Here is a 22,586-nt window from a genome sequence, read left to right on the forward strand (position 1 = left end):
CCAGGCATTTCCCAAGCTACTACTTTGGGAAGGAGGAGGTCGTTCAGCAGGCAGGCTTAAGAGAAAACCAGTCACATAAGGGAGGTGTTCTGTACCAAAAGAAAATAAAAATGGACCGTATATTCACCAACACACTCTCAGAAAACTGGGAAGAGCTGAAATTACAAGCAGTGCTGCAGGTTTGTTATTTTACTGCTTTTAAAGAGCTATTAGACACGAGATACTAAGTTGCTAACCATTAACTGAAGTAGAAATTGCAAGCTGACCTTGCAGCGCTCCAGGCAGCACACAGCAACAGGTCCTGCACCACAACCCTCTGGCGCTGTAAAAACCCAGGTGTCCCACTATTTCGGTTGCTTATTCAGGGCCTGAATGGCAGATAAGCCTTGTAAGACAAGGCTGTACAGAACAACTATTTTGGTTTTTGGTTTTTTTTTTTTTTTTTTTTTTTTTTTTTTGTTTTGTTTTTTTTCAGGGAGAGGGGATGGAGAGAAGGAAAACATCCTTGGGGGCCAGATTCAGCCCAGGTCCTGCCAACTAGTAACCGCCAATCTAAACAAGTATCTGTTTCTTCAGGAAAAATAGAGGACTTGAAGTCTTCTGTCACAGGAGGCCAAGTGATGAACGTCCACATTATTACAAAGGAATTACTTTCTGGTCACAACCACACACCCGCCCGCTAAGGCTGCGCTCAGCTTTAAGCACCTAACCCGCTTACCCTGCAAACCTCACGAGCCATTTTCAAGCTCCCCCCGGGGCTCCTCTCCCCAAAGTCCCGTAAAACGAAGGATTTCTACTCGGAGCAGGGCTCTGCTGGTCCCAAGGCACGTGCTAAAACCTGTCTCCAGTACATCCAGCTCGCAACTTGTCTCTCTCCTCCCTCCCCGCCTGCCCGGGGAGCCGAGGCTGTCCCCGGGGGACACGGCTGCTGCTGGTTCCCTGCTCCCCGTGACACCCACAGGCACCCTGCCCACCCCGGCTCACCTGTCAAGGACAGCACTGCCCCACCCCTGAGCGCTGCAAAAATAGTCAAAATTGCCCAGATCACACAAATCTGGCAAGAGGGAGCCGAGGCGAAGAACCCAGCATGATTTACAAGCACCGCTGACAAGCAAAAATGTGTTGCAGTAGGGCCCCAGAAGGTCTTCTGTGGGGCTGAATTTGCAGAGAACTGGAATAAAACACTGAAATCTTTAATGACTCATCCAAAGTAGAGCCCTCTTCAAAATTTGTTTCTTTTTCTTTCTTTGTGGGGGTTGTTGTTAAAAAATTTGCTGTGTGCCCTGGGTGGCAATCAGCATCACATCTGAAGAAAACAAATTGAAATGTTCTCTCTGTCTCTCCCCCTCCAAGAAATATAATAAGTTTCTCCCCAAGAAGTAAAAGAAAGTAGGCTGAAGTATCTTACTGTCATTCCTGTTTTGATTATTTGTAAGAGACCTTTGGCCAATAAATAAGATCTTGGAAAAAAAAAAAAATCCTGGAATGTTGACACTGCAAATTGAGTTAATTCATTTTTATGTTAAAAAATTAATAATTACAAGAACACGAGAAGTTTTTGTTTAGTAAATAAGGAATAGGAAACAAATATAGTAGGGTACAGATAATTCAGTGTATTATTAATATGCTAAAGAGTGTTTTAGAAAATAAAGGGAAAACTATATAGATCTACTCACATTCACCTCATCCCACAAGAAGTACAGTTCCTATTGCCATGGAATGGCAAACTATTATGATTTCTTAAAAAAAAAAAACCAAAAAAACAAACAAACAAAACCCCAAACAAGTGAAATCTAAACCAAAACCAAAACCTAGCCCTCTTCCCCCCATTTTCTAGGTTCACTGATGAAATTTTCTTTCTCTGCTTGCAAGCTTAGGAAGATAATTAACTAGCTGCTTCTTATACACCTACAAAATGATGGCACTCTGCAATCTGAACATCACCCCGGTGTTTTTTCCTTTTATATTTAGAATTCACGCTCAATTTTGCATCGTCTGATTGAAGATGAGGGGGCGGTGAGGAACGTGTGGGAGAAAGACACAGCAAGCTGCTGCACACACCATCCCATTCTGCATTTGGAAGTGAACAATTCAGCCTGGAGGGAGCTCGCTTCAATAGCGATGTGCCCAAATGAGCATCCAGGGACTTCAAGTCCTCAAATAGAATTTTTTTATTATTATTATTTTGGCCTTTAACAAAAACATTTCAGACAAATCGGCCCTGTGCCACAACAGAGTAGAGAGACTCACATCCAAGTTTTTTAACTCATTTACAGTAAGATATTTTTTTTGTTTGTTTTGTTGAAACAATGACTTCTGGAAAATATGTGAGTGGGAGAAGAAATTATTAGAATGTGCTACTTGACTAAAACAATGAAAATGCAAACCCAGTATAATATCCTGAAACTGCCTTTTGGTTTTGTTTTTAACATGCCTGTTTGGACATTTTCTTGGTAGCACTAAAATGAATGACTTAAGAATCAGCCCCAAATTTACAAAACTATTAAGATTTTAAATGGCATTTCCCCCATATATACCCTAATCTGTTTATTTCTGTTTTAAATATCTTACCTATTTACAGAAGTATTTTTCTCATTTTTTTTTTTTCAACAGCTCAGATAAAATAAATTTCTGCTCAAAATTTCCACATTTCCAGCCAGAGAAAGGCTAACTGAGACAGAAACTGTGCATGGTTAATAGGAAGAAAAATAACATTGGAAACTTTGCACGCACAAAGAAGTGAAGGAGGGGAGAACGAGGCCAACCGGACAACCCCTCTTGCTCTTTAATTTCTCTTCTCTGAGGAGGTTTCACAGCGGCTAGTAAAGCACTGAGTCTCCCCGACCCAGGCACCTGGCGTTGTGTTGAAGGAAAAGGCTCAGCCACCTTCTCACTAAAGCTTATGAGATCCCTACTAAACACCAGGGACATTTCAACCAAACCCAATACATATGAAGGGGCGTTGCACAGGGAAAGAGAAAAGGTGTTGGGGGAGAGGAAAGACCAGTCTGCAGCCATCAACCTGATGCTTTCTCCGGATGGCATCCCGCGGTGGAAGACAGAGATGCATCAGACAGCTGAGCTGGGCACCTGCCCGGGGAGCGGGAAGGCAGCCGGTGGCAGATCTCACCGTGGACACCTTCTCCGGGTGCTCTTTCTGTCACCTCCCTTGACAAATCATTAGGGATCACCTGCCAAGGAACACGTGCCGATTCCCTAATACTTACCCTTCTCCTTGGTGCTTATGTCTTCTCCACATCCACTTTGTTCATTGTTTAGAAACTATCATGCAAAACTGCTGGAATTAGTAGATTTTCCAGTGCAGAAAAACCAGGAGCAAGCTTGGGCTCGGTGCCCCTCAACCTCTCCCAGGTTTCCTTTCCTGCCAACCACCCCTACGCCAAGAATCGCATCAGCAAGACCCTCCTGCTCCCCTCTACTGCCACCAGATTCACCCAGCGCAGATATTTAAGGTTGCGAGTGGTAGGACAAGGTGGGCACCCACCAAACGCACGTGTCTTGTATTCCCCGTGTGAACCTCAGTAGGTCACAGGCTTCTGATGCCTCCGACTTGGGGAAGACCTTGGGCTGTGCACAAAGCTCGGACAGCATTTCTCTCTCTTTCTTTCTGGTTTTCAAAATCAGAGGCAAATAGTTTGCTCCATGTTGAAGCGGGTGAGGGAGAAGGAGACAGGAGAACAAAGGCAGGATAAAAGATAGTAGGGGGGGAAAAGAAATGAACAGATGAAGTACAGTACAAAGCAAACAAACAGTGTCTACCCTGTATAAATGATGCACTGAAATTATTTTCTTCTCCTTTTGCTTTCTCCTTCCTGAGAAAATGACGGATCAGTTCATTCTCTGAGGACTCAGAAGAAATCACAGCAAGTAGGAAAATACTAAGCACGTGATTTCCCACGCCTTTTCCCTTGTAAATAAACATTGGACATTTTTTTACTGGTGACTGAGTTTAATTAAAATATATACTCATACATCAGATGACCTGATGCTTTCAAATCTTCCGCAGTCTTTCTGTCCAGCTTCTCATTTTCTGTAGTTACAATTCATAATTACAATCCAAATAACCTCAGGTTAATTCTGAGGCAGGAATAACCAATTTCATACAGGTAGCCAGGTACTTGGCTTTTGGCTTCATAGGTGAGAATAAATTTTAAGCATAATATACTTAAAAAAAAAAAAAAAAAAAAGGCAAACCAAAACAAAACCCCAAAGCCACCCCGCCCCAAAAGCCAACAACACCCCCCATTCATGTTAAGCTTATGGTTTGGGTATTTAAATATCTTAGCTCTCATTTGTTTTTTTCCCATTTAGTAATTACTTCCAACTGCACTAAACTGTGACAGTTTTATTTTTAAGAACTTCCAGAAATTAAGTTTTATTCAAATACTCAACAAGTATTCATTAACAACTCAAGCCAGGATTCAGTAACAGAATCTGACCTTAATTACCAATTATCAACAGGGTAAAATTTACACATTCACACTTCTAGTAGATAATTCTGAAGATTTTGGTGGCTGCAATTTCATTACTTCACATGCTACAGTAAGCAAAATATTTGGAAATTATTACAGGAAATTTAGCACAAAGGGAAGGACAAACCAAACAGTGCTCATTAAAAAACCCTTGTAAAATTGGGATTGAAATACGGAAAAACAGGTAGCATTTTTAAACTACTACCAGGATATAGTTCTGAGCATGCAAATAGTTTAAGTTCCTGGCTTAATTCACAGTTTAAGTCCAGTCTACCATATGACACCTTCGGAGTCACCTCCTTACAGGACAGGCAGAGCAATGCAACCCAACCAGCACATGGCAGCCGAAATTGTGGACTATGGAAAAGTGTTCGTACCTGGAATGCTGTGTTACAACAAGCATACTAAGGCAAAAAGCCATGATCAAAGAAGTGAAATACAGAAAGAAAGAAATGGGTCAAATCCCTGTATCTGTTTAAACTACTCATATATTCGATATATGACCTGTTGGTGTGTGGCACTGAGGAACTGACCTGCAGGTCTCAATGATTCTCTGAAAATAACCACATAGCACACTCCTGGGCTCTTTGCTGATTTAGTTTTTTAATTCTTTGTGGGAGGGGGTAGTATTTGCAGATAAAATATCAGGCTGCTTCAGGAAAAATATAGACGATAATAATACAACTATTTCAGAAGCAGAACAAGTTCAAAGAGCAATACAAATACTTAGGAGCCTGTGGGTGATTCCATATGAGAAGAATCTAAAAGATTACAACAGTTTAATTTACAGAGAGGTGGAAAGTATTTGACATAATACGGGTATATTAAATAATAAATATTATAGGGGAGGTCAAACTGAGCACTACTGGAAAAAAAGATCAAACTGAAACCTCGTAACTCTTACTTCTAATATCAAAATGTAGGTCTTAAGAGCTGAACTTCTCAGCAGTTTTGTTTTACTAATTTATCTCAGCTCTCATTTCCTCCCTGACTTCATGCAGGTATTTAAAATGTATTTGAGATTTAGCCTTCCAACTGCAAATGAATTCACTGATCAATTCTGTCTGAAAACATTACAGAGAAATCCTTTTAAACACAATGAGATATTAGTTCTTGGGCTTTTGGCATGAAATACTGAAGCTGTGTACCAGGGGGAATCTCAACACTCACATTATTAAGAAGAACACACCCTGATAAGGGCAAACAGATAATGTTCTTGATGGAGATCAAATGTGATTTTCAGAACACCGCCCAGCTACTAATTGCACTGCATGAAAGGTTAAAAGAACCCCACAAAACAAAATGCCATGGTCTGAAATTGCCCACCGAACCACTTGTTATTCTCCCTATGGAACACTTTGCAGGAGCCAGTTTGAGACAGGATACTGATGAATCACTCTGGGTTTGTTTTAAAGAAATGAGGAAAGAGTTAAAAATAATTCTTGTTGCTTTAGAAACTAACATCCTTTGTTTTGGTTGAGATGAAATACCATTACATGCATGCAATACCCTTTAAACTTGCCACTATTCCAACAATAACTAAAGCTATTCTAAGAAACTACCACCCAAAACGAGATCACTGCAGATTTACAGTACGCTTGCTGTTGCAAAGTTCGAATATACTTGTGATATTACAAAAAATGCTCAGCCGAGCCTAGTTCAGAGTGACCTGGCTGTAACCACCAAAACATGACTGCCCACCACCTCCAGCAAAAACACAGCAACCAAAACAGCAATAGGGGCTTTTCTATTTTCAACAGCAACTTGAAGCTAGCCGTATTTTCAGCACATGCAATACTCAGCCCAAATCATTAAGATGACATTTCTAACACAAGAACATTAAAATGCTGCTAAAATTTAATGATGAAGCCAAAACCATGTGGTTTTATCACACATTTTAGCTTTACTGTTGCATTTCACTCAAATGGCAACCTTTTAGGCTGCTCAACTCGGATTCTCTTGTTTGCTGATACAGGCACTTCAGTTCTACTCACAAGCATACCTGACCACTGACCCTTCAGTATCTCCTTTAAACAACACAGACTTTTAAACTCGTAAGCTGTTCGCTTTGAAGCTGGCACCCCTCCACCTAAAACCATCTTCATCATCAGAACCCAAGCATGCAAAAGGATTTTTGTTTTGCAATATCTGAGCTTCCACGCCGCCGCTCCCCAGCCCACCCACGCCGAGCCACCTCCTGCGTCCTCCCCGCTACCTGCCCCGAGTCCCCACAGCCACCGATGGCTCGCGAGAACTCAAACCCCCTGTTTTGACACCTGTCCCTGCCCAAATGAACCCCAAAGGACCACTTTGAACCAACCCAGCAGTAACTTCTAAAGCTCTGTATTGGAATATACTGACGTTCCAGTAATAGCAACCTCTATACAGTACACGATGCTACATGTGACCTGACTTGTAACTCTCTTGATCTGAGTCTATCTTAACATTTTGGAGATTGTTCTGACTCAAATTAAAATTAAAAACACTGACAGGCAAAACGAAGCTCAATAGTTTGCAAACTAAACTGCCATCTCTCCCTCTACATATGTGTATGAATGTACACATTTTTAAGGATGCATAATTAACTGTAAGAAAATAGTTCCCAGAAACCAGAAAGCTAAAGTATTTATATCAAAAGCTGAATCTTTCTCACTCTATCTGCACAAATAAACCCACTGAAGTTGCCAGCTTTGTCAAAGTGAGCAAGATTAGCTTCTAAACATAAATCATTTTAAGCAGTCAGAAACGTTCAAAGAGTACTAAAGTTGCTTTCAAATTCCTTGCCGATTTTTTTAAAATTGAAAGTCACTGACTTATTCTGTGGAAACAAAGTTACTGTTTTCTAATGCAAGACAACATTTCTATCAGCGCCATTTAAAATCAGAATAAAAGTATGGTATTTCCAGACAGTATTGCAAGGGTGGTTTCGGGACGGTTGGAGTGTGTGTATGGGGTGGTGGGGGGTGTGTGTGTGTGAAAGGGGGTACTGATCTTACAACTGCAATATAGTTTAAAATTCCAGGTATCCATGCTGGTCAGACAGCTATGGGTTGTTTTGATTTGGTTTTATTCTTGGGTTTTTGCTTCCAAATTTTGCTAAGGTATAACCAGTAAAGTGACTTTATTTGTGAGAAGCACTAGAATCAGACATAACTAAGATAAAAATAAAACTCATTATCTATAAGGTTGCTCTCAAAAGTCAACTAACACAGTGGCATCGTAAGAAATTAATTCATCAGTATATTTTTGACAAGCACAGTGTTCTCTGAAAGGTCATTTTTCTAAATTAAGCAAAGTATTAAATATCTTTGCGGTTCTGCTGCACATCCCAAACAACTCATGAAATGTTTTCACAGTAAACTCAAATTACGATTGAAATAAATAAATGAAATCAAGTTTCACATGCATTTAAATTTAACATCTGTACCATAAGCAATGTAAGTAAACAGTAAGGCCTGTTGATACGTTTCATAAACTACATTAACTGAAAATGTGCATACTTAGTAAATGCAGTACAGTCTTGTTTTGCCCAGAAAGCGTCCTTCTTTTAAAACTCCCCTAAAGGCACACTGGTAAGCATGAAAGGTAGATCTGGACATCATTATCCTCTGTTTAGGATTTGTGTGGGTCTGTCTTACTGAACTGGGGAACCCAGACTGATGTCCTACGCCCCGTACTCTGCTGCGTGCTGCCTCTACATCCCTCCACATCTTTCTTCTCTCTCAACCACCAGCACTGGGATGGAAGCCACCAGAGATGCTGCTGCCCAGGACTCTGCCCAGAGCAGCTGTGGGTGCCCCCTCCCTGGAAGGGTTCAGGGCCAGGTTGGACGGGGCTGGGAGCCCCCTGGGCTGGGGGAAGGGGGCCCTGCCCGGGGCAGGGGGGTGGGACTGGGTGATCTGTAAGGTCCCTTCCAGCCCAAACCATTCTGGGATTGTGACTCCCATCCCATCTCCAGAAGGAGCTTACCTGGACCCTTTCAACCGGCAGTGGTGAAGCCTTGTGATGAACTGTGGAAAATACCCACCTCTCCCCTTCCACGTCGGAAAAGGAAACTTCTACCCACAACACTGACAAGAAAAAGCAGCTCCACAGGATAAAAACCGGGACTCCTCTGGTGCCAAACAGACATGCCAAAGATAACTTCTCTTCGTGAATAAATACTGCAGCACAAAGGATAAAGCTTCTCCCCTTTTGCTCCTACTGGAGTTCTTCTGTGATGAGTGGATTTTCTGCAGCGCCTGTCTTCCTGGCAGTCGAGGGTTACAGGAGTGTCTTCACTTATGTAACTTAATTTCTTGAGTACACAATTACCCAACACACCCAAGGCACTCCAAGGCTTTTTTTTTTTTTTTTTCATTATTATTAAAGAAAAATTAGTTTCTTTCCAGCTGGAACTTTTTTTTTTTTTCCCCCCCCCAAACTTAGGTCTATAAGTGAAGGCACAGAAGAATTCTGAAGGTGGTGCACTGAGACCCTCAGTTTGCCAATAAAGTAGACATTAATTTCTTGGCAGTGCATCTCTCTATGTACTGGAACGTAGGCTGAGCTCCAGACTTGCAAGAGACCTCGACATTCACAAGAACCTCCTCCATTTTCACCTGTGCACCTTTTTCATCCTACAGCAGGTCATCAAGTATCTGCTGAACATTCCTCCCAAAGCCATGCAAGGCAGCTACCTACATCAGCAAGCCCCATCACCAGAAACAAATTCCCTTTCTGCCATTTCACAGAAAGTAGTATTTGACTGTCTTCTTCCTAAACGATACTCCTGAATTCAGTTTACAAGAGACAGTGGCAAAGAGCAGGATACAAACAATTAAGGGAGTTTTTGCCCATGAGAAGACAATGAGACATTGTGTGGGGAGATACCTGCAGTCAAGGCACACTCAGGTTAAGATCTAGAAAATTGAACTCTGCATTTGAATAGCTGTCAGTGAAGTCAAATACAGATCTGTCAGGCAGCACATACACAGACCACAAGAGCCTTATTATATGGATTTGTACTTGTCACAGTTTCCTTAAAATACCTTCTCCCTCCTGAACAAGTCTTCAGTAAAAAAGGCCATTGGAAAACCACAGAAATCTTCCCTTTGGGCACACATTCAGGAAAAGGCACAGCACGAAGGTACCAGTCACATCCATCATCAGTAGATCTGGGCCAGGCAGAGTGTGACAGAGAACTTTGATCACTTGTGAGTAGAAACGGGCCTTTTTATCTGGCAACATGAGTAGCTAAAAGCACAAAGGAATCCCAAGCACCCCAATGCTGATGTAGGATTACAATCACACAGGTCTGAAGGTGACCCAGGGAAACCACTGCCGTTCCCATCACAGTCTGCCGGTGAACATTCAGGACCCTATCTACTGAGCAGTGTGACAGACAGGTATAAAAGGGGGGGAAAAAAACGTTATCGCCTTCTCGCAAGATGTTTAACTTAAATGTACTATTAAAAAAATCCTGATTCTACGTCATAAGCATGATGCATTTCCAAAATCCGTACTTCTGCTGGAGGTCCTAAAGATCTGACAAAGCCATTGTGGCTGTTCGGGTAGCATTCATTCTTTCACCCAAAACACTACTTTTCATCATTTTATCCAAAAGCAAAGTGATGGAACTTCACACAACCACGCTGCGTTTGGAAGCACTGTAAAATTTCCTCGCTTCATTGCTACGTCACGCCTCGTCAGAGCTGCCGGGCTCGGTACAACACAGCATCACGTTAGGAGAAGGGGAGATGCAGCACCTGCAGCCTGCTCTTCGCCCCGCTCCCTCAGCCACCCGGGGCCCTGCGAGGGTGGGTCAGGCGAGCGCTCGGGGTGCCCCCCCCCCCCCCGAGCTGGCCGTGACACCTCGGCAGGTGCCCATCCCCATCAGGGCTGCTGCAGAGGCAGGGGCATTCCCACCTCCGGCCACCCTTCCGCTGCGGGAAGGGGTGGAAACGCTTCTCCAGACCTCCAAGATACCGACAGAGCAGTGAAACCATCAGGTTGAAGGCTTGTTGACAAATATTTGTCCTTGTCGTTATTTCAAGTGGAAGAAAAAGGTTAAGTTGTCTGAGGGAAATTAAACATTTTAATAGGGACAAGAACAAATATGAACTTGTCAGGATGTAAAATGCAACCTCCATAAAACTGTTCATGTTTTGATCTATGCAACCAAGAAAGATACATTAAAAATAACCATGCTACACTCTGCTTGAATGCTGTTGACATAAGATCTATGGGAGATAAAACAGAAAGTAAATAACCAATCAGACTGTGGTTACACTGTTGATTGCTGAAGATACACAGTGGGAAATGATACCTCACATCTCATACTATTCAACAAGACTTAGGCAAAGCAAACCAAAATTTTATTTGTAATATTTCATTTCTAGTTCAGATTTGAGATGGCTGGCCACATCGATTAAAAAAATTTTGCTTTAGAAATATATGACATCTAATTTATATTTAAGAGGTAAAACTTGAAACCAAACAGTGCAACAGCAAAGCTTCCTTAAGGCATAATGCCAAAGAAAACGAGAAGGCTGCAGTAAATCACACTAGTAAACACATTTTGGAAATACCTTGTACAGGTCAGTAAGACTCTGTGTGCTGTATTATCAAAGGGGCTTTAAGCACTATATTGCAAATCCTGTGTAACAAGGAGAGGATGAAGCATATCAAACCATATACTATCCTTTAAAATTCCCCATATAAAAACTAGGCTTTAAGAAATCAGTTTGACATTATATATTAGTACTGGAGAGTAAAATGCATTATATGGAGCATTGTCCTCACAATTATCTCCAAAACAAATAATGCATATCCATAAAATGAGAGCAAAATAAATTGAAACACATCATGGTTGGGAAATGCATTGTTAAGGTACATGGAGCCTTATTAACACCGGAGTCAATACTGAGACTCTTATTAAGGTATTCCAGTGTTCTGAAACCCTAAATTAAATTTTATTTAATGATCTGCTGGCCATTTATCCCATTTTAGTATTACCAAAGGGCAGAGCTAGCATTGTTTGGCTGTAAGAGTTGATTAATTTTCTAAAACTTAAAATGCCCTATGTTGGGCTGATGCCTAGCTTCCCCAGGAAAATCGTTCATTACCAAAATCTCAGGCAGTTGTGGTAAGCATAAGTTTCAGCAAGCTTTACATTACAAAATATTTCCTAGAATGGTCAGTTTCAACTTTTCTCAAATCCCCCCACCCAAAATTCCCTCCAAAGCTTTGCTTCAATGTTTTTATTAATTTACACTAAGAAAGGCCATGCAGACTTTGAAAAGTCAAATTCAAACCAAAGTATTTAAAATTTATAACAACAAATTTCTGATTTGATACACATTTTCAGTTCAGGAAAATTACAGAAATCTACCAAGTTTTGAGTTTTCTGACATTTTATTTTTTGTTTCTCTTTCACATTAAATACAAGTTATAAAGGAAAACAAAGGCACACTTCTAAAAATAATGTCAACAATGACCTATGAACATAATTTCAGTGAGTTTTAATTCGAGATGTTTGAATAGAGTACAAATCTACTCTACAGATCATCTGACATACCCACAAGGAATGGTTTGGCACACACTTATTAAATGTGGATTTAATATCTATTGTTCAGTCAAATCTATGAAGAAATTTACTATCATTCAGAGGACTCATTCTGAAAATACTCTCGTTTTAAGTAATTTTAATAGGAACATGTTTTGCTTTTTGCACAGTAACATTGTATCCATTGTAAAGCTACAAACTTGATCATGGATCTCAAAATGCTGGTCTTTTTCTTTGTTATATATACACCTGTCCCTTGCAGTGGTTCGCAGGCACACACAGATAAATCTCTCTCTGTTGCATGGAATAAGCTAGATGAAGATGAAATGCCTTCCCCAGCCCCTCACTCCAAACTCTGGCGAGCATTTGACTCCCCCACCAACATGTTACCAACAGAGGACATGGGATAAAGAGCCAAACCTCTGAATTTAAACATCTCCAGAGCAGCAGAAAGCCTAAATATATATATATTAAAAAAAAAAAAAAAAATGGTTAACCCAGAAAACCCCGTGTTTCTCCGCCGAAATTCAGACCGTGCTCACGCTGACTATAAAGCTCCAACAGATTTTAAGAGAACCAGAATTCCATTTTACAACTTCATTAGGAAACCCAAACTTCCTGGCACAGCCCCACAACACCCACCCAGCTGAGGGAACTCCCTTGTTATGACTTCCATTCCCCTGTGGCAAGCGACTCTGCAAACCAGCCAGATCTCACACAAAGGTTCGCTTCTTCGTCGCTCCCCTGGAATCCCGGGGCGTAGATGAAAGTGAGGACAGGCTGCCTTGGAAAGCTTCCAGGCAGAGAGCAACAAAAAAAAAAAAAGCAGGTAGCAAGATGCCTACCAGAGGCAAAAAATTCCCTTTTCTGCGCTGAGCGGGAAAAGGGAGGGGGATGCTGGTTTTCGACCGCAGGGCTCAGTGATGGGAAAGCAGAAGAGAGTATGTGGGACGATGCTGGAGAGGTGCGGGTGAAACGCCACGGGGAATTACTTATGTGGAGGGAAAAGTCGGATCTCGGGATTAAGGAACTTTTATTGGGATATGCAGGTTCTGTACCAGCACCCACCACAACCCTCCTTGCATGCCTTAGCTACAGTCCACAAAACAACGTTTCCATGCTCCAAGGATTTATTGGAAAGATAGTTTATATTCCTAAGGAATATAGCTGCTGGACACATGAAGTCTTACAGAGATATTTAGTTTATTGCCATCTACTTACAGAGAACATACTCTTGAATTAACCCCTTAAGTGCCCTCCTGAGCATATCTTCTCATTTACTGGTGCCTCTTCCGATGGTGTGCAAAAATGTAAAGGCAGTTTGATTTGTTGCTATTTCATCACATATTACTATTTCATCGAAGGCGGGGGCACAAAATCCTCCTGCTCTTACACATTCTGACAGGTTATACTAAATCGTTAGACTAACGACTTCACAACAGCTAATGAGTCAAAGCACCTGGCCACAGTTCTCTTAAACCAGTCCGGTTTTCAGTAAGGGACTTTCTGAAAATCAGACCCTATTGCATCGTCTCAGACTGGGCCCACACAAAGCTAGATGCCTAAAATGATTCTGCAGAAACACACCTGACTTCTGTATGCATCTCCTAAATACAGTGTAAATTAATTCTTGTACGGACAATGCAAAATTAGGGTACTTAGAAAGTAGCCTCTTCTTCCAACCTGTGGCAATTCCAAAGTCAAAAATCTTCCTAATGTAGTTGAGATTTTTCAAAGGCACTGTGACATTGGTGACTGGTTTTAACTAGTTTTCCCACAGAAGCTGATGGTAAAACTCCTGCCAACAAAAACAGCATTCATCTAACTCAACTTCCAAGTGCTCCTGACAATCACACTCATAACTCCTAGGTGAGGTAACAACCTGTCTCAATCTTTTGGAAAATGATCTTTGAAGATAAAACTTATTATTAAGTAATAAAAACCTTCTATTTATCTTGCAATGACAATAAAGACCTATAATAAAGCACAGATGTCCAACCAGAATAAAATCTTACTGTGCTCAGCCTGAACCGGTCGGTGACCATACACTTTCTAACATACAAAACCCAATCAGTAAAGGCCAAAACAGTATGGTGCACCCGTACAGCGTCCCAAACGGACACTTAGACCACACCAAAAGAAACAGATGTGTTACTTTAAAACCATCTCAGTCTCCTACCTGGCATTTCCCCTCTGGCTGTGCTAGCAGAATGATCTTCATTAAGATCCAAAAGCCTTATCCCTCCTTCTCAATCTCCCTGCACTACCCACTTTCTAGATGAAAGACAACCGGCAAAGGTTTAGGATCACGAAATACGCTATGCCAACTTACACCACTGGATTTAATATCGCGAAAAGATTTCCAAATATATTAACGAGAAGATTGGTGCTTGGGCTTTTTTCTGGAGTCTGCCTCTAAATAAATTCCACGGTTGAGTTATAGGCACCTTCTCAATGTCTTTTCACACTACAAGCCAGGACTGGATGAAGCAATATTAATAGCTGATCCTTCAGTATGTACGGTGTCCTGTCATCTATCATCTCCAGGGCCATCAGCAGTGCTGGGATTTATAATCAAATCACAGAACATAACAGACAAATGAGCAAAAATTCTTCTTCATTTAAAATCTCATTAATTCCATTATAATTATATTGACTGTAGTAAAGGTCTGCCATTTTTCAACGGTGCACAAACACTTAATTCCCTGTGACAAGTATACATATACCAAAATAAAGACACAGAGCTAAGCTGACACTAGTTCCATGTCAGGGAAGTGAAAATATCTGAAAGGCATATCTGCACAACATCGATTAAGACTACTCATAAATCCAGCAAGCTTCAGAAAGGCTCCAGAAGTGAAGCAGATGACAGGGCATGTCTCACTTCCTTCAAGGAGGAAGCATTTACCAAAACCCTACGCTGTCAAAGGTAGCTGCCAAAACAGCAGCAATTAATGCTTTCAGCTGCATATGCCTAGCCTATCCAAAATAATTTTAAGGTCAAGCTTCATCCATCTTCATTTGTTTTTAATTTTGCCAAGGTAACTGCGATTAACTTATCAAGTTTCAGGCTGAGCCACTCTGGGGTCAGGGGAGACGGGAGGGAAAGAAAGGTTAATGCAAAGTCACGTGCTTGTCTTACAAGCCTAAATAAATAACTGCTGCTGATACAGAACAAGACTGCATTTTAAAATAAACAAGAGTCAAATCCCTGTAGTTGAAAAAAACAAAAGTTACTTTATCTCTTGGAAATTAGTTGTCAATATTAATAAACATCAGACATATGCAAAAGACAGCTGAATTACACACCAAAAAAAAAAAACAAACCCAAACCCAACCCTCGCTGTACTCTTTACTTCTAGAAATGCAGCAGAAGCAATTTTTCCAGTTCCCAAAAAGAACAGCTGTAAGCTAGTCCAGGGGCAACCGAGGACGGCTGAACGCAAGCAAAGTCCTCGTAGCCAAACACTTCAACTTCTGTGAGCAAACAACAGCTGCTCAGAGCCAAAGAAGCCAGCGCCCGGTTTGCAGGCTCCTTCAACAGGTACCAGGCCTGCTGGGTTCCAGAAACACTCCAACAGCAAAATTATCCAGCAAATTCCTGACGGGAAGTTTCAAAACCAGAAACCACCAGAAACGGCCACAGGCTTATCTGTCACCCTCCAGTGACCGGCAGGCCCCCCTCCTTCCCGGCCAGGGCACCCAGTCCCTCGGGAACTGCTTCCCAGCTCCTTCCTGCACCGCCTGGACTGGGCTCAACTATTGCATAACCCTGCTGGGATAAATCTTCTCTCCCGGCCGCCCCGGTGCTTGCGCAGTGTGCTGTGGCTGCCTTATTCAGCTGTCTGTGTTGCCAGGCTCCGGCTTCTGCATGTTTAGAACGTCCCGGCGCACGCACGCAGGTCGCAGGTGTGCCTTGCTCATCAAAGCCACGTTGCTCTTTCTCAAATGTCTTCATACACTAAATACTCAGCTTCTGGAGAACTGGTTTGGTTTTGGTTTTGTTGGGCTCCTCTGTCCCCCCTCCCAGTACAACTTGGAGATGAAGGTCCTGTCACCACTGGAAAACCCAATGCTAAAGCTACACTACAGCCCAAGGTTAGGCTTTGCCTATTTATACAACAGCATCCTTACTTTAATGCTTTGAAGTTCTGGTAGTCCATTTCTGCCTTTTTTCATAGAAATAATATTTGCAAAAGTATAATGTCTTTGTTCATGTAGACCAAACAGAGCCTTTTCCCCCATAATAGCCTGGAAGCTAATAACTATTTTAGAGCAATTCCAGCACAATAAAATGCTGTTATTGGCTGTTTATGTAACAGTAAATTAACCCCTACCGATACCTTTCAGGAATTCATAACCATGGTGCACAAAATGTACTTTGCGAGAGCTTGTTAACATGGTAAGTGCAAATGCCATCTCGATTTAGAAGTCTGTCTTTCAAAGCAAACATGCTTAACCTGCAGCTTCAGTCAAGGAAGAAATTACTCAATTAATTGCAGACAACAAAAACAACAGGGTTATAACTAATGTACAGTAAATGCTCTGTGGGTGTAATGCAAGCTCATTTCCCAGTAGCGTTCCCTCTTACATCCTAGCACATTTCTTAGCCCACTGCTGCAACACAGTTTAAGAATGTTAAATTTACTTAAGATTTTTTTCCCCTACACACATTTGTTTTCTGGCAATGAATATTGTTATTAACACAGGTGGGGTTTGTTTCTCTTAAGAAACGTGTTTACAATATAGTATTTTGCACCACGGTATTTTTCATACTACATTCTAGACAATACATCATCTTTTCCAAACTTAACACCAAACATCGTAATTTATAAAGTTTTTGCCCGCACCTAGCGATATCCTCACAGCGACAAGTCTCAAGATTAATTCTCACCTGCTCCTAGGAGTTGAAGCAAAGTGAAGCAAAGAGCTCAAAGGCACAAAAAGACCCCACCAGTGGCCACCGCTCCCATTCTGACGCTAAGGAAGAGACGGAGTAAAACACTAATAATTAAAGATAACGGAAGGCAAACTTACCAAAGCAGACACTGATGTCTTCGTCCGTCATTCCTTCCACTCATGTTAAAGACATCTGCCAGCGACTCGATCTAGGCTAGATACCAGCACAGTGCTAATATTTAGGCTCGCTGCTTGCTGACTGCCTACAGATTTTCAGGATGGGCTTCCGTGCACATCTTACAACTAAACCGGCAACAACTAACTGCGACAATAAAATATGCCGATGAAAATTAAAAGAATCCCCTTCTAGCACCCGACAGCCCGCTCTCGGCGGGCACGAGAGATGCTGATAGAGACGCGTGCCCCCCCCTCCCGCTGGGACCGGCCCCACACCTCAACCCAACCTCCCCGCTAAAGTCGGGCGAGATTTTTCCCCGTGCAGGCGCATCTAACCCGCTTACCCCCCGCCCCGCCCCTCCCCGCTTCAGTTTTATTTAAAACGATGCCTGCAACACTCGGGGCTGGGGGGGGGGGCGGTGCTGCCGGCTCGCTCCCGCTCCCCGTTACCCGGCGGGGCCCCCCCGGGCTGGCACCGCCACATTGGGGCGGGCGCTGCGCTCGCTGCGCGGTGCCGGGCCCGGGCCCGGGCGGCCTCGGCCTCGGCGGCGGATCCCGGGAGCCCGCCCCCGCCCCCGCCCCCGCGCCCGCGCCCGCGCCCGCGCCATGGCAACGGCGGCCGCGGGGGGGGCGGGCCGCCTCTTACGCAAGCGGCGCGCGCCCGGCCCCGCCACCAGCCGCGCAGCGCTCCGCGGGACGGCGGGCCCGGGCTTGGCGGTGCTTTCCTTGGGCCTGGGAACGGTTTGGTTTGGTTTTGTGGTTTTATTTTTTTTCCCTTACATTTTTCGGGGTTTTTTCTTGGCTTTTTTTTTTTTTTCTTAGTTTATTTTTCTTACATTTATCTCTTCTTTTTCTTCATTTAGTTTTCTTATATTTTTTCTTTTTTTTTCACTTGTATTTTTTATATTTTTCCTTTTTAAAATTTCTTCACTTATTTTTCTTATATTTTTCTTTTTGTTTTCTTTTTTCTTCATTTGTTTTTATTTTCCCTTTTTTAAATTTCTTTCTTATTTTTCTTATATTTTTTTTCTCTTTTCTTTTTTCTTCATTTTTCTTATTTTTCCTTTTTAATTTTTTTATTCATCTTATTTTTCTTTTTAAATTTTTCTTACATTTTCCTTTCTAAATTTTTTTCTCCAATTATTTTTCTTATATTTTTCTTTTTTTTATTTATTTCATGTTTTTCTTTTTTTTCATTTTCTTTTTTTTTCTTATTTTTCTTTTCTTATTTTTCCTTTTTCTTCCTTTTTTTTTCTTTTCTTATTTTTCCTTTTTCTTCCATTTTTTTTTTTTATTTTCTTATTTTTCTTCATTTCTTTTTTCCCCCCTCTTCCTTTTCTTTGCATTTCCCACTCCCAACCAACACCCCACTCACTGGCTTCTAAACAGCTTTAACCCACTCCAATCCCATCTCCCACCACGGAAAACCAACTACGGTGAAGCCATTCAACAACACACAATTCCTCTTCCTACTACCGTTAACAGGTACAGCAGAAGATTGTTGCACGTTTTAACTTCTTCCAATTAATAACCCCGGGAAAGCAGATGAAAGGTAAGGTGTGGACTTTGATCATGCAATCGGATCCATGCGCGCAGGCCCCCCAGCCCGTGTGGAGCACCACGAAAGGTCAGCCTAGGCTGATCAGATTGCAGCAAGAGAGCCGTACAAAGCAAGCCAAACGGAGGTGGAAAAATCTATACACTCAGATATCTGCCAAGAGATGAAAGAAAAGTTTGCCTCTGGTGCTGGGATTTATGATAAAGGTAAATGAAGCCGTAATATAACACTTGCCAAGATACTTAGGTCTTCCTTCAGGAAAACACTTAAGCATGTGCTTAAACCCATTACTATTCAGGGCAGCCCATAAGCGTTTGCTGAAGGTTAAGCATAACGTTCTTACACGGGAGCCCTTAAGTACTGTGCTGATTAAGGGTTTTTTTTTCTTCTAAATCTGAGCCACTGTGAACCAACAAAATGAACTGCTCTCATTATATTTTAATATCATCTCCGTCTTCTTTCAAATTAAACTGGAGAATGCAAACAGAAAATGAGTCTTATTTTACATTAAGAGGATAAAACCCAACTTTACACTCTGTCGTGGGTGGTTTTTTTTCCTCTAATATCAACAGGCTGCAGAACACCATGCATCCCTATGAATAAGCACCTTTCATGGGGAAGAAAGGGAGCACAGGGAAGAGTGACTGCCCTGCTACTCCTGAACTGTGGAATTCCCTTGATGCACTGTTACAAGTCAGAAAGGATCGCACAGAGCAATGCACACATACATATGCTTTATCCACTGATTTCTTTGGAAGCAAACCTTAAAACACTGTAGAGGGTGAACATATTTCAGGTATTAAAGGTCGCGGATAAGACAGCTATTTATCAGTTCAAATAAGGTCACTGTTACATCCACAAGCAGAGGGCTTTGCCTATTGCACAAATGACACTGCCTGCCCTTAATGCCAGAAGAAACTTTTGACAAGCATACAAAACAAGCCACAAAATTCACATACAAATGCTACAGTTCATTAGTGTTCAACGGGGAGGTAACATGCCTGCAACCACTTCGGTTTCTGTTTCACAGCCTCTCCTCAGAGCTCTCCGCTGGTGATTTCTCACAAAGAAATTGTATCCCCTGTTGGAGGAAGAAACCTCACTAACTAGTGAATCGGCGGTTGTGGCTCTTTCTGAAAACCTTTCTCCTTGCTGTCACTTAGGGATATTCTGCCCCACATACTAAACTATTGGTTCATTTATTTTCTTTACACATGGAGAAAAATGGACCTTGGAAAATGGTTTGTGCCAGTTTTAGACTACTACTGGTGCTAAAATCAGAGTCTTGGTTGAATTCTATAACACAGAGTTTTGAAGGAAAACATTTTTACGTAATTCTTGTGTTTCCCTTTTTGGAAGACAGCCTTGGTAAGGAGACCTTTCGAGAGGCAGTCAAATCTCCTACTGCAGGTCTTGAGACAGATGGCAAAGTACCAGAGCAGAAGGTTACGCTAAGGCCGAGGTGTTTCCCGTTCTTACGAGGCATATCCAAATGCTATGGGCAGGCAGGAACACCTTTACTATATTCACCTCCAAGAAACTCTTACCTGTTCTCCTCACTTGCAGTAACTTCCCCTGCTAAATCCTGAGCTAAAGACGTCATCACCTCGCTGCAAACCTTGTTGTTATAAATGGCTAAGGAGAAAGAAATAAAGAAGAATCTCAGATGTCTGTCCCTAAATGACCAATTTACCTTTCAGAAAATAAAGGTCTCACCATGCTCCTATGCCTTGGCATGCGAGCTGGACAAAAGAAATGAAGTTTGAAACCCCAATGCCACAGCTGTCCTCACGTGCCCCACTCAGCTCTTCAAACAGGAAAGTGAACCCAAGAGGTAGGTTAATGATCTTCTTTCATTTAAAAAATAAAAATCATAAAAACAATTAAGAGAAGACCACAATCACGCTGCAAAAAAATGAAAGTGCATTCAGCTGTCCATAGATAGGAAAACTACCTGTGAACTATATAAAGCACCTCCTGAAATCAAAGAAAACCAAAGATCAGTATGAATGATCCTAACTCTGAATTTGTAAAACAAACCCAGAAGAAAATGTCTCCTTACGTGAGATCATAGCAGGGCCCAAACGGCTTCAAGACAAAGCGTATGTGAACTGCTCTCTCCTGTGAAGGCTCAAAATTGGGTGCCCAAGTCAACTAGCAGTGAGTTTTCCCACAGAAGCGGGACCTTCAAGAGACTGTTTCTACTGCCACCTGATCACAGCAGTGACCTGGCAGCATGTGATTACCACGCGAGCTTCTCTCTCCTCCCCCCAAAAGGGCCACAAAATGAAGGATGCTAACTATTTTCAGTCATTAGTGACCAGAGATCACAGCACCTGTATTTCCCTATACTTCCTTCTTGGAGGAGTATTTTAACTGACTATTAATAAATTAACTAGTAATGAAACGAAAATAGATTACAAAATTATGATCTTCATTTTCTAAAGTTGAAATCTCAATCTCTTCCACTGGAGTGAAAGTCCAGGTGATGAAATAAACCTTGAACTGTGTCCTAGTGTTGCCCTACTCATCATTTTTGGAAATGAAAGAGCACCTCGTCCCAGACACTGCAATTTAGCAACTTCATCTGTATACGTGTCCTGATGCCAGATGTCAAAAAGAGGGAGAAGAAAGCTTCAGCCAGCCAGTATCCAAATGAGAACATTCCCCCCATCGATGTCACTGACCGGAATCACACTTGTAGTCCTAAGGGACACCGGTGCAGTGTCATACCACCGTGACCCGACTCCAGGCAGGTGGCTGCACTCCTAACCCCAGAAAAAGATTTCATGAACAGCAACTAGTTGTCTAGATGCAAGGGTGGGGGAGAATTAAAAAAGAAGAGGAGCTATGTACTACCAGCACATTCAGCAGAACTCATCCTGCATCATCCCGTTAGCTGTCCCAGTGGTTTCCAGGAGCGAGTGAGCAGGAGAGATGACAGAGAAGAGCTTTGAACTGGAACTCACTGGCAGAGGGAAGAGGGGTCATAAGGGCCGTAGTCTTCTCATCTCCCAAATTCCCCAAAGGAAAAATGGGTAGATTTTGCGTGCGTATTGGTTCTCTCTCTGATCTCAGTCACTTCAACTCTTCCTGAATGCTAAACTCTGTTTCAATTGAAAAAAAAACAAGGAAAACAAAATCTGTGTATTCCTGACGTGTAATACACAGCTGTCACAAGAGACAACACTGCAGACACAGGAAGACAACTATTTCGCTAAGTATTTTTTCCATTTTTATCTAAGGTAATTCCAAATAATGAACAGAGGGAGAGAGTTAATTATGCTATCTAGTGCTCATCCTAAATCAGATTGTAAAATATGTTAGAAAAAGATAGCACTTCTTTGGAACCGCTTTAAATATGATTGAATAAAAAATTCCTACCTGGTTTTGAAATAAACTTAAATAGTCTTTCCAACGGTTTTGTCCCATTACTCTATGATTTAAACCAGGTACAATGCAAATACTGAATCATATTCAAACAAGGTACCTCAACCAATTTAAGCTATATTTAGACTGCAGTATTTTTACTACTAAAGAAACCTAACAGAGGAACAACATGCTTGGAACATCTGTCGCAGTGATTGAAAGAAGTCTACGACAGGAATAGCAAACACTTATTTTCTTTTCCGAGATGCTGTCAATCTGTTGAAGTAAAGTATCAGTGAAATAAATTGTTTCTAAGAGGTACCTCACCCTGGCCTGCCTTCTCCAAAACAAAGATGATTAAAATATCCTCTTGTTGCATAACCTTGTCTGCTTGCTTATTATTATCTGCTATCTCTGTGTTGGGGGAAAAAACTCTTTGTCAGCGCTAGTAAGTGCGTTACAGTGTTGTATACAAAAAAAAAAAAAATCATTTGCCTAAGTCTAAAAACCTAATGAAATTCAAAATTTCACTTGTGTCAATTAT

General features: G+C 41.8%; 1 protein-coding gene across 6 annotated transcripts in view; it reads right to left on the minus strand.

Annotated features, from left to right (window-relative positions):
- The window catches only part of HIVEP1 (HIVEP zinc finger 1), a 128,164-nt gene that overhangs the window by 68,309 nt on the left and 37,269 nt on the right, over positions 1-22,586 (minus strand). Inside the window, exon 1 of one of the 6 annotated variants that reach the window (XM_042806629.1) lies at positions 17,077-17,375. The exons of the other annotated variants lie outside the window; for them this stretch is intronic. Within the exon in view, the coding sequence (XP_042662563.1) occupies positions 17,077-17,107 (31 nt within the window). The 5' untranslated portion in view covers positions 17,108-17,375. Of the gene's footprint in view, positions 1-17,076; positions 17,376-22,586 lie in introns of those variants that run through there. 6 annotated transcript variants of the gene reach the window in all.

The sequence above is a fragment of the Tyto alba genome, unplaced genomic scaffold, assembly GCF_018691265.1.
Source record: "Tyto alba isolate M040663 unplaced genomic scaffold, T.alba_DEE_v4.0 Super-Scaffold_48, whole genome shotgun sequence".
In the NCBI taxonomy this organism is placed as follows: domain Eukaryota; kingdom Metazoa; phylum Chordata; class Aves; order Strigiformes; family Tytonidae; genus Tyto; species Tyto alba.